A 15,976-nucleotide genomic window follows, 5' to 3' on the forward strand; every position below is an offset into this window, starting at 1 on the left:
AAGGTTATGGTCTGGATTTCACTCAAGGCGATGTGACAGCTTTAAAATCAGTCGCTCTTCGCACAGATGCGCTGCACACAGCAACATCTGTCCTGTCTGTTCACTGCAACTCTGCATTGAGATTTCAGGTATTATAACTTATACAAAAGTAACAGTGACAGTAAAACTATGACGCTCACATGTGGTCCACGGATCACATGCGTGCTGAACTGCAGAGGGCGATCCGTACGGGACACGGATCAACTGCGATCCGTTGCAGCCCTAGTTGGTTGCTCGTTGGTTGCCTGTTGTTTCTCGTCCATTTTACACACCTGCTCGTACAGCTCACTCGCTCTGGCAGCTGCATGCACTTGCAAATTGGAACTGGGCGCGCTCGCGTGACGTTCAACTTCCGCTAAACGCAGGAAAACATTTTTGCAAAATAAAATAATGCAAAAAATAATCGATTTTTGAAAATGTAATAATCGATTCATACTCGTCCATAACATAATCACGGTTAATTAATAATCGATTTTTTTCACCACATATGGAGTCATGTCACAGTAGATCATTTTACCAAATTAAGCTTAGAATTATTTCAACGTAAATAAGCAAGTACTACATATGAGATCAAAATCTTAAGTGGCAATGCTCCAGCAGGTCAAGATTTAGAGACATGTTCATCCTTGTGGTTACAAGAGCGTGTGTGAGAAACAGCTGTTGCACACAAAGAAAATAAGAAGAAACTTGTTTCCGCCCGGTTTCGAACCGGGGACCTTTCGCGTGTTAGGCGAACGTGATAACCACTACACTACGGAAACCCTTGAAGTCACATAGTTCTGCAAGCATTGATATGAAAATACAAGTGTCTGGTGGGCAACACTACACTTTCACCATTGTACAAAGCATTTACGTCATCAATATTTTATGTTACAGGGCTACTCCATCTATGTTCTTTTCAAGGATTTGAGAGGGGCTTGGGAAGTTAGCATAATGCCAAAATATATGTACTGCAACTGAAATTTGATTGAAAATATAGGGATCATTTATAGGAAAACACAAAATCATATAAAAACTTCAAAGCCAAACAGTAATGGACCCACTTTCTAATAAGTTTTAAATGCAAGCTGGAGATGTGAAACAGAGATATCTGCACCCCCCTATTTCTGTGACTTAACAGGTTATGCAACATGCATAAAACAAGCGTTGGTGGTATAGTGGTTAGCATAGCTGCCTTCCAAGCAGTTGACCCGGGTTCGATTCCCGGCCAACGCAAACCTTTAGCACCTCTGACTGCAATGCACACAGGACGTAAGTGTTTTTTGTCAAATTTCACCTTACTGTCAATCACCTATTTTTCAGTAGGTTAACCTCTATTTAAAAAACTCCATATAAGCACTACTTGCAGTGCCAAAATTGTATAATATTAATACTAACAGCATGTGCACAAAACTACTAGTGCTATAGTTATAGTTGGCGCTATTTCAATAATAGTAAAGGTAGCATGGCTTGACATGTTTTTGGTACCACCGTTCTGGAAATAACTTCCCATTGCAGCTGGTACCCCAGCATATAATAGACTGCATTGGACCAGATTAAGTACGAACACAACTCTGTTGTAACACAACAAGAAAGCAAAACCTTGATGACAGCATTAAAACATGTCAGAGAAATTGACATAGCCTAAAACCTGAGCGGTTTACTCACCCGTTAGATGCTTGCCCTGGGGTGAAGTACTCTTGGAATTTTCAATCCCTCTCTGTGCTCAGCCAAAACATGTTATTTTCAAGAAAATACATTCATGTTAGTTTCAGACATTACCCAACATTTACAGTCACAAATCTAACTAATCCTGTGCAATGTAAGAGGTCTTTACTTCAATGCTTTTCTCACTGTAACACATACATACTATAATTCCTCTTTGACATCCTGCAAATATTTCCATTATTTATACTTTTAATATTTACATTGTCTATTACTCCCCAATATAACTTCAGAACAAGACAATGTCAACCCATTTGTTATTAGTCAAGCTTATTAACACTATGACAAAAATTTAAAACGTCATTGGTTACCTATAAACTAGCATGAGGTGTTAACATAAGCTGAGGTTTGATAGGCTCCGCAGCATGGACCATCACCATTAGCTAGCAAGCACATTAAGATTATGTGAGTTCCTTTCCGAACTCTGCAGATGTTCCAAACTCAAACAGACTAGCAAAAAATAGTTCTTAGTACAGCATACTTAAATTGACAGTTTACTTGCACTGTCACTGTAACCTTTACACCCCCAAAAAGCCATTTTCAGCTAAAAGTAAAAATAAGTCTTTCTGAATGCACAAATATTAAAGTCTCAATATTCCTGCAAGTCTCACTTTTTTGGAATTTAGCACCTAAAGCTAGCCCAGGGATACTTAAGACTGATGACTAGTCTTTACAGGTAAGGGTGTAAGCTAAAACACACATATTGATTGAAGAAATATCGAAATTATTTTTTGTAAGAATAATCTAAGAATCACTTTAAACCTCCAAATTAATACATAAAATTCAAAATGTTTAAAGTAATACCCATTCTTCATATGTATATAGCAACAGGGAGCCACTGGAACAGGGCAAAAGAGCTGCTTAAATACGCAGTTGTTCCACTCAGATCCAAGTATCTCCCTCACATACACTTGATGTGAGGCGCATTCAGATACTGGTACAGTTATAAAATTTCAGATTAATGGATGTATTTACAAGATAAAGTTACAACAAGCTAATTTAACAATTTTCTTCAAATCAATGCTCATGAATGGTTATATTACAAGACCAAATAAAGTTATCTGCACACGTCTTAGCTGCAATTTACTTTTAGCTTTTCGGGTACTTACTCCTATTATTTTCAAGTTAGAAAGGCACTCACAAAACAACTCATGTTGCGCCAAGATATCGGTGATATCCGAAATCAGCCCCATAAAATAACTCTTTACCTGCAGTGTCTTCATGTCTTAATTAAAACCGCACGTAGACTACAGCCCAACTGGTAAAAGTTCTAAGCTACTTCCGAAAAATTCCGTTGTGAATGCTTTTGATAAGTGAGCTAAATTAGTCAATTTAATTAGAGTCCTTACTAAAAATACTCAACATAATGACAAACGTTTTTTAAAAAAAACGTCGGTTAACGGTCAGCTAAGGTGAAGCATTAAGTTAGGCGAGGTTTGCTAGGCTCCGCTCCTAACTAGCTAGCTAGCTAGCTGATTAGCTCGCTAATGTCAAGTAAGGTAACGTACCTGCGTTCTATATTCAGTAGCTAGATGTCACAAACTCCTGAAAACACTTCTTAACACAACTTACTCCGAGCTTATTCTCAACTTCTAGTCGTCTAGAGCCGGTTGGGACAAAGTCTGTTCACTTATTTCACGATGACCTTCAGCTGTGTTATCCCGCACTGGACTCTAGCTAGCGGTTATATGACTGCGCAGGTTGCTTGCGCGGTTCCCAGCATCCCTCACCGACACATGACTTGAGGTGCGTTCAGGTACTGGCGCGGTGTGAAATTTAAATGTATGTAATTATGACTAAATATTTGTTTAGTTGCGCTATTTTTTGGGCTCGTTTTACACGTTATATAATTCTACATTTTTTAAATTACTTCTCACTCACTAGCATGATTACGAAAAAAGACTTAACATAGTATAAAGCAAAAAATAAATCTCATTTGGTTATCAATGACATTTGGGAATTATTTCAAACCAGAAAAGCACAAAGAAATAAATATAGTTGTGATAATATGATTTTATCTAGACAAATCATATATGTTCAGGTTGGAAGATATATGATTGTTCAAGTTGTTCACCCAAAGATAAGGAGGAATTTGGAATTTCATTGAGGTCTTTTAACTGGATCATTAAACTGGGATTATTTATTTTGTTATATTCGACACGGCAACACCACAAGGTGGCGTAATCAGTCCACTTGGATTTCAAATATGACTGACTGTGGAACGGAGGTACTAACTGTTTTGAGTCCAGGTGTAAAAGGTACTCTTCGAATAATTGGGAATGAGGTTAAAAAACTAAAACTGTGAAGGAACTGGAGAGAGTAAATGTGGACTGAAATATACAGTACAATAAATAAATACAAATATTAACATCACTACTACTCAGTGGTGGACAAAGTACTCAACCCCAGTACTTGAGTCCAAGTATAGATACTCCTGGTCAAATATTACTCAACTACAAGTGAAAGTTGCTCAGTCAAAATTTTACTTGAGTTAAAATCACATCATAACATTAGATTGAAGTTAACTGTAAGGAGTTCTCCAAGTCTGTTAAATAACTCAGATTTCTTTCTGTCTTCAGAGGCAGTATATATACATGAATTATGTGGTATTTTTCACCCCAATAAAACAATCCAACTTTAAAAGCTACCTGGAATAATGAATAATTATAATAACATCTTGAGATTTAATTTAATCTTTCTCCTGCCGTCTCCATTACTGCTTTTTGTTTGAATGAAAGAGGGAGAGTTTGCTTGTGCTTGTTAGTGCGTCTGGACGTATTTCTGCTTTTACATCAGTCCCATTTGAGAGGAGCTACTGTGATTGGTTTCTTTCTGTGAGGAACACAGCATGTGACCAATGGCATTTTAGAAAAGAAAAACAGCAACAGCTGACTTCAAAGCTCTGTTTAGATGAAAAGTAACAACAACCATGTAGTGGAGTCAAAAGTATAATATTTGTCTCTGAAATGTAGTGGAGTACTCAAAAAAAACTCAAAAAATGTACTTAAGTACAGTACTCAAGTAAATGTACTTCGTTACTGCCCACCACTGCTACAACTACTACTGATAATAATAATAATAATAATAATAATAATAATAATAATAATAATAATAATAATGATAATAATAATAATAATAATAATAATAATAATAATAGCACTTAAACTCTTTCTTAGGATGCCACAAATTATCACGAAGTACCGGAAGGAGAGTCGAAAGGAGAGATGCATTACATACATTACATACATACATTTTGTAACCTATCGCCATGTAATGTGTAATGTTGTAGTTATTGCTAAAACAGGTATGCATGTTAACAGTTGCTAGCGAAAGGCTCACAATCATCTATTGTTGGAAAAATATTGTTTTCTTTAATAGGGAATTTATGGATCCTATATCGCCCACCCCTCTTTTTTTTTTTTTTTTTTTTACCACATGCAGTAGGAGTCCAATTATCACGTGACACGGGAAAGGGTATGGTTGTCATGGAAACGAGCTCCTCAAGAAACAGCGTCCGGGCTGGTAACTGCAGCAAGCGACAGTCAGAGAGGTCGAGGAGATATTTAACGCAATTTCATCTGTGGTGAGTACAAGTCATTCACAGCTTTAAACACAGTGCAACACACCGTCATTTTACAAAGGAAAAAAAACCCGTGTGGAATAATAAGTGGTGGGGTTAGTTGTGTTATCTGCCTGTGGCCGCCGGTGTCACAGTACGCAAAACAAAATGTGAGAAGACTTCTGTTTAAAACCTTCAAACTAAAACCCTTCCTCTTGTTTACAACGTTAGCTAGCACCATGTACTACATTTTTTGGGTCAGGTGGAAGATTTAAAAAAAAGAGAGAAAAAAAATAATAAAGAAAGAATGTGCCGAAAGGGGGAAGTATAGATACTATCACAGTTTTTATTTATCTTTTCTCAGCCTGCTTTTATTTTGAAGGCAACGTCACCTAACTTCCGCACTTTTACTGGATAACTTCACAGTGCAGCAGCACCCTAGCATCTTCTAAAACTAAAATAGCTTGAATACTCGTGTTTTGAATGTCCCAACCAGTCTTCAGCACTCACAATGAAAGGTTATATGTTGTTACTGATGAGTGCTAGCAGCCATCTTTGTTGGTCTGTCATACACATTGTACAAACTGTATGTTAGTATCTTGATGCTAAATGATAATCATCATCATTCTTGGCAGCAATGCAGCATCCATAAATATAGAGTTACATATGAATATGTATATATTCTATATCTATGGCAACATCGTGGATGCCATCTTCCCAAGAAGAAGAGGAGAATCATAATGTGGGATCTAATGCTCTAATCTAAATGCTGTATTTGATTCAAACAACATATGACCTTAGTAAAAATGCACACATACAGATGTTGAAGGAGTGCTTTGTATTAAACTGAATTAGATCAAGCTAACTCCTGTTACACGTTCCCTCACAGGCTGTCATGCACAATAACAGGATGATGCCGTTCCCACCACCCATCGGCAGAGACAGGGTCATCTGGGAATTTCCAAAGGTACACCCTGTTTTTCTTTTGCCCTAGTTTAATCCAAGTCCAGGAAAAGCCCTGTCTTTCACAGTGAGATCACTGTGGTTCAAATGGTGGGAGCAACAGTCCAGAGGATGTTATGTTAAATTTATTGGAAATGTGTGACTTCTACCTAAGTTTCTTAGATGGTTAAATCAGTGTCAGAGCACTGCACTCTGGGAAATTATGGGCTGTTGCAGTCAGCTAACTACACGGACTCAGTCACTATATCCTCCTGCCCTCTGAATCCTCTTCAAATAATACCTTAAATGTACTACAAGGAGTTTACTAGTAATCAAACAGTGTCATTTTAATATTGATGCCTCTATGTGACCTACATGAGCAAATAAGGCCATCCACTAGAAAAGTTGGTATACATATATATATATATATATATATATATATATATATATATATATATATATATATATATATATATATATATATATATATGTATACATATATATATATATATATATGTATATGTATTCTGAATGCCTGTCACCTGGCTTTTCCCAGGCAAAGTTGCAGTGAGTAGTATGTTAGCCAGTTAAAAGCTTTAACCTTAAATGTAATGGCAAAAACCTTTATTTTTGCCATTACATTTCATGGTTATTAAGATAGAAATGGTCGCTGTTGTAATTTCAGTCAAAATAATCACAATATGACATTTTTATTATATTGTGCAGCCCTATGCTTGTCCAAAGGGACCTGCAAAATCAGTCAGTATCAAAGTTCTAGTAGCTTTAATGCTCTTTATTTGGACAGGAATCTATGATATAGCTTTAGCTTCTGATGGGGTCAACTCACATGTCCTCAGTGTAGCTGTCAATCCTTGTTTGCTTGAGAATCCTGCTAGTGTTTCTGCCATATCTACCTGCCAGTACCAGAGTAATCCTAATATATCTTGAATTGTGATGTTAAGATTCAACATCTCAAATAGCTTTTGAACACAATTAAAGGATAACTTATGTATTTTTCAACCTGGACCCATTTTCCTGTGTTTTAATTTGCATTTTTTTAAATATATTTATCACTTATGTCTAAGTGACTAATGTGGATTAGGGCTGCACTCATAATTTTAATGAGAAACATCTGCTTTATTGTTTTTGCCAAACGCATCCAAAATCCCTTCACAGAAACAGTAATTTTATCATCATTAAACACACTACATTCAAACTCGACATAAGATATAAATAAAAACAAAACAAAAAGCGTATTCCCTATTGGGCTGGGGTGGTATTAAGGTATGATGGTGTACCAGGGTATCTAGAAATCCCAAAGGTATGCTTTACAGTACAGTCACTGCAGCTGTTTTTTTATTGATGGAAAATAAAAATATAAAATGAAATTAATTTATTACTAATATATACTAATACTTAATTTATTAATAGGGAACTTAGCAACAGAAGAATTATTTGTAGGCAAAAAAGAAATAATTGGCCCATCATTTCTGCTCCATAGCCTCAGTCTCCTTGCTAATTAAATAACTATGACTTGATATGGAATCATGAATATATTGCCACATATAACTTTTTTAGACATAACTTCTGCCAACCATAAAAACTGCAGCAACAAATGCCATCTGGTCCTTTAGGAAGAATCTATGGAATAAGGGTGCGTCTTTCCTGTGTACTCACTTTTCTATGGGCTGTAAGTATTTAAACCCAGCAAGAACTTGTCTAAAAGTCTAATTGCATTGGAAATGATTTGTTATCAAGCCTAGTCCCTTTTAGTTGTCTCTACTTAAACACAAAATCATGGGAAAATAGAGTCCAAATTGAAAAGTACCAAAGTTACCTTTCAACCTTACCTTTTTTGGTGTTTGTCCTTCAGTGTATTAACATGCTGATGTCTACACACAGCCTCACAGAGCCTCTGGCATGGCTGTTGACTCAGTCTTTATTATAACAGGTGGTTACTGCCTTTGTTCAGCCAGTCGTCAAATCAGTCAATAAATGTCAGTCGTATATGGTGATGTTCTTTTCAGTGCTACACACCCGGGGCTTCTATACAGCTGAGGAAAGACTGGGACGTTCAGGTTAAAGCAGCCTGTAAAGACAGAGCCGCCAGGCATCAGCCGTGAGTCTAAAAACTTCAGGGTTGATGCGTCATTCTTTGCTTTCTTTGAGCATTACGTTGAAACATTTATGTGTCGCTAATTTAAAAAAATAACTGCTGTCTTTTTTTTTTAAAGGAGGGACCAACAGAAAATGTCAAAAGTTGTGGTAGTTGGAGACTTCAGTGTGGGGAAGACCTGCCTCATTAATAGGTACTTTATCAATAATTATCTAATGAATACATAACCATATAACTGAGACCACAGTATCAGAACCAGATCAGTTTTACTGTCAGCATATAGTAATTTTTCCTCAAAACCAAGGAGTTGCTGGTCTACTGCTGCCTTGATCGGTTAGTTAGTTTGTGTTATTATCAGACTCCTGTGTTTTAAAAAGCTAGTTCAGATTCACCAATATCACACAGTAACACAAACAAACTAACAGATCAAGGCGGCAGAAGACCAGCAACTCCCGTGTTCTGGAGGTGAAATTACTGATTTTGTAAAATGAGCCTGCCTCAGCAAAAAAGAGCAATATTTGGCTTATATAATAGCGGTTTTCCATCAGAAAAGACTATCTGGTGTCAAGTTAAAGACGTGAAAATATTCTAAATATAGAGTACATTGCTTAGCTTCCTACACTGGTACTCCTGCTGCTTCTCCAAACTGGGGGCTTGTCGGCCGCCTACTGTAGGTAACACACTGACTGTGGATAAGTACCTCATACAACCCACTTCAAAAATCCTAACTATCCCTTTAGAGTGAGCCCATGTCATCTGCAACTCTTCATAACAGGCTGCATGTGACTGTGGGTGGAGGCCAGTCCAATTGCAGAGTAATTTGGACTTTTTAGGGGCTTAAAGATGCAATATATTATCCAGTCATTTACAAGCAAAGGGCAAAGATTAGAAAAATCGGACCAATTTTCTGCTGCAGAAATGTTTTTCTGTTTTCTTATCCTGCTAATCATCAGATTATCTTGATTTATTTTGAGGGTCTCAATGCTAAGACTGAACATGATATAACACACACACTGCAACACCACATAGTACTGTAATAAAACTGCAAAAGTTCTGTAGAAAGTTTAGAAAATATCTCTTTCCTATACTGTATTAACATGCTTCTACTGTTGAAGTGAGTCTGAGTTCTGAACACCACTGTCAAAAAGAAGAAACAAACTAGATTTGTTTCTGCTCTTTTCAGGTTTTGTAAAGATGTATTTGACAGAGACTACAAGGCCACCATAGGTGTGGACTTTGAGATCGAGAGGTTTGAGATATCTGGAGTACCTTTCTCCCTTCAGATGTGAGTAGTTTGATAAGTTATCCTGCACATATACAACTTTAGATTGTCTTGGGTTTTTTTAACCATTCATGTTTACTTTTGTATAGCTGGGATACTGCTGGGCAGGAAAAGTTCAAGTGCATCGCTTCTCCGTACTACAGAGGTGCTCAGGGTAAGAAGCTGCTGTAACGAAGATGGTTATATGTCTGATTCGTCTGTAGGTGAGGCCATTTTGTGTTTTAGCTGGTGCAAACTAATACTGCTTTAACTTTTTCATCTTTTCCAGTCATTATCACAGTCTTTGACATGGCAGACATTAAGTCCCTTGATCATACAAGGTAGGTCTACTAACATTATCACTGGGATTATTCTAAAGTTGTGAAAAGTCTACAATAGAAACAGTGATGCACTGTGTTTGCTAATGGAATATTTTATTATTCTAGCAGTGTGGTGTCACCCTGTTCAGTCCAATATTGCAATACCAGACTACAAACTGCATCATCAGTGCCATACACTGTTTACAGTTTGTGATCTTCTGGTCAATATCTATTTGTCATTTTTGTCAATCACGTCAGAGCTATGACATCACATCCTGGGCTGATGTGGGGCAATTTTATTAAATGAAAGACTAATTTAACCATACCTTAAAGGGACAGGTTACCCCCAAATCAAAAATACATATTTTCCCCTGGCCTGTAGTGCTGTTAATCCATCTAGATTTTTTTGTGGTGTAAGCTGCAGAATTTTGGAGATATCGGTGGTGGAGATGTCTGCCTTCTTTCCAATATAATGGGATGGAATGACATGTGGCTTTTTGTGTTCAAAGCACCAAAAATACATTCAGAAAATTCAAAACCAGTGTCTCTTTCTGAAAATCATGGCCCAGTTACTCAAGATAATCAACAGACCCTTTGTGTGCAGTGTCATGTTGGAACTATAAAGTATTTCCGATAGATTCTGAAGTAGTTCTGGTCAATTCTATTACAGACAGAAAGTAGTACCTACATGAAACTGCTCACAACAAGGTCTGTGGTTTATTTTGATCAACCAGGTCATGATTCCTGGAAAGAGACATTGCTGTTGAGTTTTCAAATGTATTTTTTGGTACTTTGAACACCACAGGACTAGTGCCATCTAGTTTCATTATACTGGAGAGAAGGCAGACATATCCACCGCTGATATCTCCTTATATCAAAACTAGATAACTCACACCAAAACAGTATAGATGGACAAATAGCACAACAGGCCAGAGGGAAAATATGTATTTTTAATTCTGGGACAAATTGTCCCTTTAAGTCACAAGTCTATAGCATGATAAATCAGACAGTATTAGCATTTTATTGCACTTAATTCATATTTGGATCACTGGACAAATTGGACATGTGGGTGATGATTCAGAGATCTGGAATTAGGCTAAAAGTCTAGCCAAGACATATTTGAGCAGTTGGTCTTGATCACTGTCTGCAAACATTGCAGTATTTGCAAATCAGCAACTCACTAAAAATTATATATATATTCAGTAAAATTCAAATATTCTAAAATCAACTACAAGAGTTTGTTGCACTGTAAGATAGGCCTTTTTTTTATCTACATAGCCAATGGTTGGAGGACGCCATGAAAGACAATGAGCCTGACTCTTGTTTCTTCTTCTTGGTTGGCACAAAGACTGACCTGCTGGTGAGTATATTTTATAGTGTATATGTGAATATTTTGCAGTTTTCTTCTAGTACTCACCTGTCTTGTTCTTAAGCCCTCAGAGGAAAGACAGAGGACTGAAAAAGATGCCATCAGGATAGCAACAGAAATGCAGGCAGAATTTTGGGCTGTTTCGGCTAAAACAGGTAAAGCCAAGATTTCACAGTTGTCAGTGCTGTGTGGTACATTAAGACAGCATGCAGAAAATACAGTGATTCTGAGCAATGCAGAAAGCATTTCTGGATTTTTTTCTTCTTTTCAGGGGAGAATGTGGAGGGATTTTTCTTCAGGGTGGCAGCTTTGGCCTTTGAGAAATGCATGCTGACAGACATGGAGAACGGCGTCCCCGCTAGCATTGGACTTGGAAATAGCATCAGTAAGTAATGACTTAACTCCTACCAAGCAGAGATGTGGATTAAATGTAGAAAAATGTTTATAACATGGAATACCTTAAGGTAAAAAGGTAGCACACAAAGACCCTAAGGACAAAACTGATTCATCTCAATGTTACCAATCCTAAGTCCCGCCCCTTTTTGCTTTGTGCTCCAGGAACAGTTGAGCAATCATGGTACTCTGTGGAACTTTCTCCTTTCCTGTTTCCTGTACTTATGTGCAAGCCTTGTTGATGTTGAAAAGAAAACCAAATTTTGAAGCTGATTAAAAGATGTTGCTGGGTGACCACGTTAAAGTGACATATAGTCGCATCTTAAGTTAGTTAATGTTAGCAAAACACTAGCTAACTAGCTAGCTAAGAATTGATGTAGCTAGCTTGTTACTTGGCATTTTGCTAACATTAGCTATCAGATGTAACTAGCTAACTAATGATTTATTTAGATTAGCTAGCTAGCTTGGTAGCATTTAGCTAGCAATAGCTAACCTAAGATGTTTTGTAATGCAATTTTTTTCCTGCACTACCCTGCCTCTGATTGAGTTACCCTGATATTCCTACTCTAACCCTACCCAACCACACCCCTCATGCCTAAACCTAGCCATAACAAGACTTGGGACATCTAACAGGATTACATAATTATGTCAAAAAGGTAACTGTTTACAAATTTAAGAATGATATACTAACATGTTCAGTACACACATTACAACACTTCACAAGTGTCAACACCACTCCAGTAGTCGGAGAAAAAATACTTTCACTGGGTGGAAATTCAGACCAACCACTAATGTTTGCTAAACAAACAAAACGCTACAGTTAGCTACATAATCCCTAGCTGCTACCTACCTAACCCTGCTAGCCTTAGCTGTACAGACCAACAGCTAACGTTAGCTACACAGATATACCCCTAACATTAGCTACACTGACAGGCTGCTAACATTACCTACACAGAACAACCACTAGCGTCAACCACACAATTGCTAACATCAGAAGTAATTCAAAAGTAACAGAAAAGTAATCAAGTTATGTTACTTTAATATTGTGATTTCTAGATAACCTTCCCATATTTGCCCATAACCTACCAACCCAACCCAAAAGACCCAAACCAACGAAGGCAGCAAGTACTAGCCATGATGTTGTCATCCTGGCAAAAAAATCATACAGGAGAGGAGAAAGTTGACTGAGGGTCTGCTGGGTATCAAGCTTACTCAACTGCAAAAAGGGGTGGGACTTAGGTAGCATCCATCAGATTATTCTGGCCATGTGAACAAACATACTAACAGCTCAGTTGCCATCAACAGAGCACACCCACGGTCTAACTATAGAAAAATGTTTACCTTGATAGAATCAGATCGTGCCAACCTGGAGGAGGCCACACCCCAAGAAGTGAAGAGAAGCTGCTGCCGGTGAACAGAGAGGTTCAGCTGCAGAAATAACAGCAATTGACCATGCTCCACCACATTGAAATGTGCCTTAGGACATGTTCCACTAGGTTTCTCGAGTCATCACAACTGCCATATCTTCTGGTGTTTACTTTGCAAAAGGTTAGACCATCATGTGTTCCTGAGAGACAGTTGTTAATGGATTAAAGTCATTAGCAATGGATTTTTTTACTTAAACAAAATCTTATGAATTTGACATTTTTTATGTGCTAAAAGTAAAGAAAAATTACAAGTTGTCAAAAAATATATATATATTAGACCATGGTAAACCTAAGATAAGAATGCTATACTATGGCAATAACAAATCTGATTACAATCACTTCAGTGTATCTTCTCATGTAGTATTTGCCAATTCTGCAATATCTGTAAAATACAAACTCCATTAGATCATTAATTTCAGAGGTGAACAGGTGGACAGGACTCATATAAGACAGGCCAATATTGTCCCTGGTATGAGTTTCTTCATACAGTATTGTTGTGGAATATGTTTCACCCCATTATTGCGGGTTGTATACAGATAAAAGTTTAATGAAAATCTATAGGCTGGAATTTGGCAGAACCAGTGGCACAAATCCAATGTCTATGTTTACTATTATATAATAAAAATGTAAATCACTATCAACTCAACATATATTATGGTCACAATATTGTTATGAATGGTCACAACATTATTATGAAATTATTATAAAAAGTAATAGGTTGATTCTGTTCATGAGACCAGTATTGTTGTCAAAGCCTATTATTATTAAATAAAGTGGTTTATCAGCTGTCTGAACTGTTCTGTCATGATAATATTTAGGATAGTGAGGTATAGCTATGTACTTAAAATACCTTAAGTATACATTAAGTATACCTTAATGATCAGGACTTTTTAATCTACTGAAGAACACTGATCATATACCATATTTTTATATTTTGCTTTTACTTGATGTAGTGGTGCAGGTATTTAAACAAAACAGAATGAAATATAATTTTGCATCACATCCTAATGGTATGTCTTTGTGTCCAACTGGAATATGAAAATGATGGAATGTAACCATGTACTCAAGAACTGTACTTAGGTACAAATGTGAGGTATTTGTATTTCACTATTTACTATCACGATTTTCTTCGCCACTGTCTGTTTCTACTCCACTACAATTCAGTACAGCTGAAATGATTAGTAGATTAGTAGACAGTCAACTGACAGAAAAAAAGTGATAACTATTTTGAGAATCTTTTAAATTGTTCTTAATACAGAAACATTTTATGGATCCAGCTTCCCAGCTTTTTTTTTTTTTTTTACATGTTCAATATTGATTTTTTAAAAATAATTTTGATTTCTTGACCATTGGTTGGACAAAAGCAGGATTACTGGCTCTAGATAATTGTGATGGCATTTCTCTGTATTTTCAGAATTTTTACAAACCAGTCAATCAATTAATGGAGAAAATAATCGGCAGATGAATCCATAATCAATATACAAAATAGTTAGGAACTAGCTACATCTCAACAAGCTACAACAGTAAAATCCCACTTTTATATTAATACATGAGTAATAATAATTTCATGATGTATTACTTAATAATAGATCAGTCACATGGAACATTTTTCTGCAGTGAGTACTTTTAATAGGCTTATTTTTAAGTAAATTGTACTGAGTGTACTTACATGCTTTTAACTAAATTACACTTTCAATGCAGGACTTATACCTGTAATGGAATATTTTTGCTGTGTGTTATTAGTACTTTTTACTGAAGTAAAGGTTCTGAATATTTTCTCCATCACTGAATATGACCAGGATTTCTTACATTTGTAGGTATACTGGGTTATACAGAAAAAAAAAATCCTTGCACTTTAATCTTCCAACTGTGGCGAAGATAGAAATGAGCAGAGTGAGTCCTCTTACTTCGCTGATACTCTCTGGACGACTGCGGACCAATCACATCACACATCCCATGTTTTGGAGGAAGTCCGACCAGTGTGAGCAGCTAGTTAGCTAGCAAACTGCTTCTGTATCCACTCTCACAACGGTGGTTGTAGCTTATTTCAACTATATGGATATACGAGTAGTTAGTGTAATGTTGGAACTAGTGTTAGTTAATGTAATGCTGGTTCACGAGCTGTAGAGTTACGTTGTCTCAAATTAGTCAAATGCTAGGATAGCATATGTCAACATCCCAGGGCAGTTTGAGCTGCTAGGAGTTCGAGCTGTGGAGGAGTGACTGCACGGGTACGTTTAATGCTATATGTACTGTAGCACGTATGTGTTCAGTTGTTTTAAGTCATGTTGCATAATGTTTTAATAAATACTTAAAAATAAGTTATCATAATAAATATGCACGTCATTGTAAGTGAGTGAGAAAGAGAGCGTTACAGCTTTGCAAAAGCCTGACTGACAGCCCATCATGGGTCAGCATTTAGTGTAGAAGTTCCAACAACTTTACCTCATTCTAAACTCGAATTTGGGATTAGTTGTCCTTGCTCACCACACCTGCACCATTGTGTAGAAGACTATGAGAAAATGAAGTTAAATTAATCAAGTATGTAGAATTACTATCTATATATGGTAATTGAGATTAAAGGGGCCACTTTTTATGAGGATGTGAAGTCAGTGGTGATGGTACATGTGGTTAGTTTAAGCAATAAATTTCTCACTGCTGCTACATTGACAGAAAATTGAGTCCCCTTCCTGCAAATTCTGTTCTTCCTGTATCTAGTGATATCACAGTGATATTGTTGGTGTTAAAGGGACACTTCACCCAAAAATTAAACTACTCACCCTCATGCAGATTGAAGGTCAGGTTTAGTTTTTTTAGTCCACAAAACACTTCACAAGAAAACAGCA

The 15,976-nt window shown here is 36.8% G+C and overlaps 2 protein-coding genes and 2 non-coding genes across 9 annotated transcripts in view; 3 read left to right on the forward strand and 1 right to left on the reverse strand.

Moving 5' to 3' along the window:
- Positions 1 to 727: 727 nt before the first annotated feature.
- Positions 728 to 800, reverse strand: trnav-aac (transfer RNA valine (anticodon AAC)). The gene has a single exon. It is a non-coding gene; the product is annotated as a tRNA-Val (tRNA).
- A 382-nt stretch (positions 801 to 1,182) lies between these two features.
- On the forward strand, positions 1,183 to 1,254 carry trnag-ucc (transfer RNA glycine (anticodon UCC)). Its single transcript has one exon. It is a non-coding gene; the product is annotated as a tRNA-Gly (tRNA).
- A 3,925-nt stretch (positions 1,255 to 5,179) lies between these two features.
- On the forward strand, positions 5,180 to 13,124 carry rab36 (RAB36, member RAS oncogene family). Its single transcript, XM_084732246.1, has 11 exons — positions 5,180 to 5,326; positions 6,192 to 6,269; positions 8,272 to 8,363; positions 8,479 to 8,553; positions 9,544 to 9,645; positions 9,732 to 9,796; positions 9,911 to 9,962; positions 11,220 to 11,301; positions 11,375 to 11,465; positions 11,582 to 11,695; positions 13,053 to 13,124. The coding sequence occupies exons 2-11, from the start codon at positions 6,198 to 6,200 to the stop codon at positions 13,115 to 13,117; spliced, it is 810 nt and encodes a 269-aa protein (XP_084588372.1). The 5' UTR covers positions 5,180 to 5,326; positions 6,192 to 6,197; the 3' UTR covers positions 13,118 to 13,124.
- A 1,964-nt stretch (positions 13,125 to 15,088) lies between these two features.
- The window catches only part of depdc5 (DEP domain containing 5, GATOR1 subcomplex subunit), a 31,212-nt gene continuing 30,324 nt past the window's right edge, over positions 15,089 to 15,976 (forward strand). For all 6 annotated transcript variants that reach the window (XM_084732303.1, XM_084732306.1, XM_084732307.1 and 3 more), the window contains exon 1: positions 15,089 to 15,361. The gene's annotated coding sequence lies outside the window, so the exon portion shown is untranslated. The remainder of the gene's footprint in view (positions 15,362 to 15,976) is intronic.

This window comes from Lutjanus erythropterus, chromosome 12 (assembly GCF_056507025.1).
Source record: "Lutjanus erythropterus isolate fLutEry1 chromosome 12, fLutEry1.hap2, whole genome shotgun sequence".
Classification (NCBI taxonomy): domain Eukaryota; kingdom Metazoa; phylum Chordata; class Actinopteri; order Lutjaniformes; family Lutjanidae; genus Lutjanus; species Lutjanus erythropterus.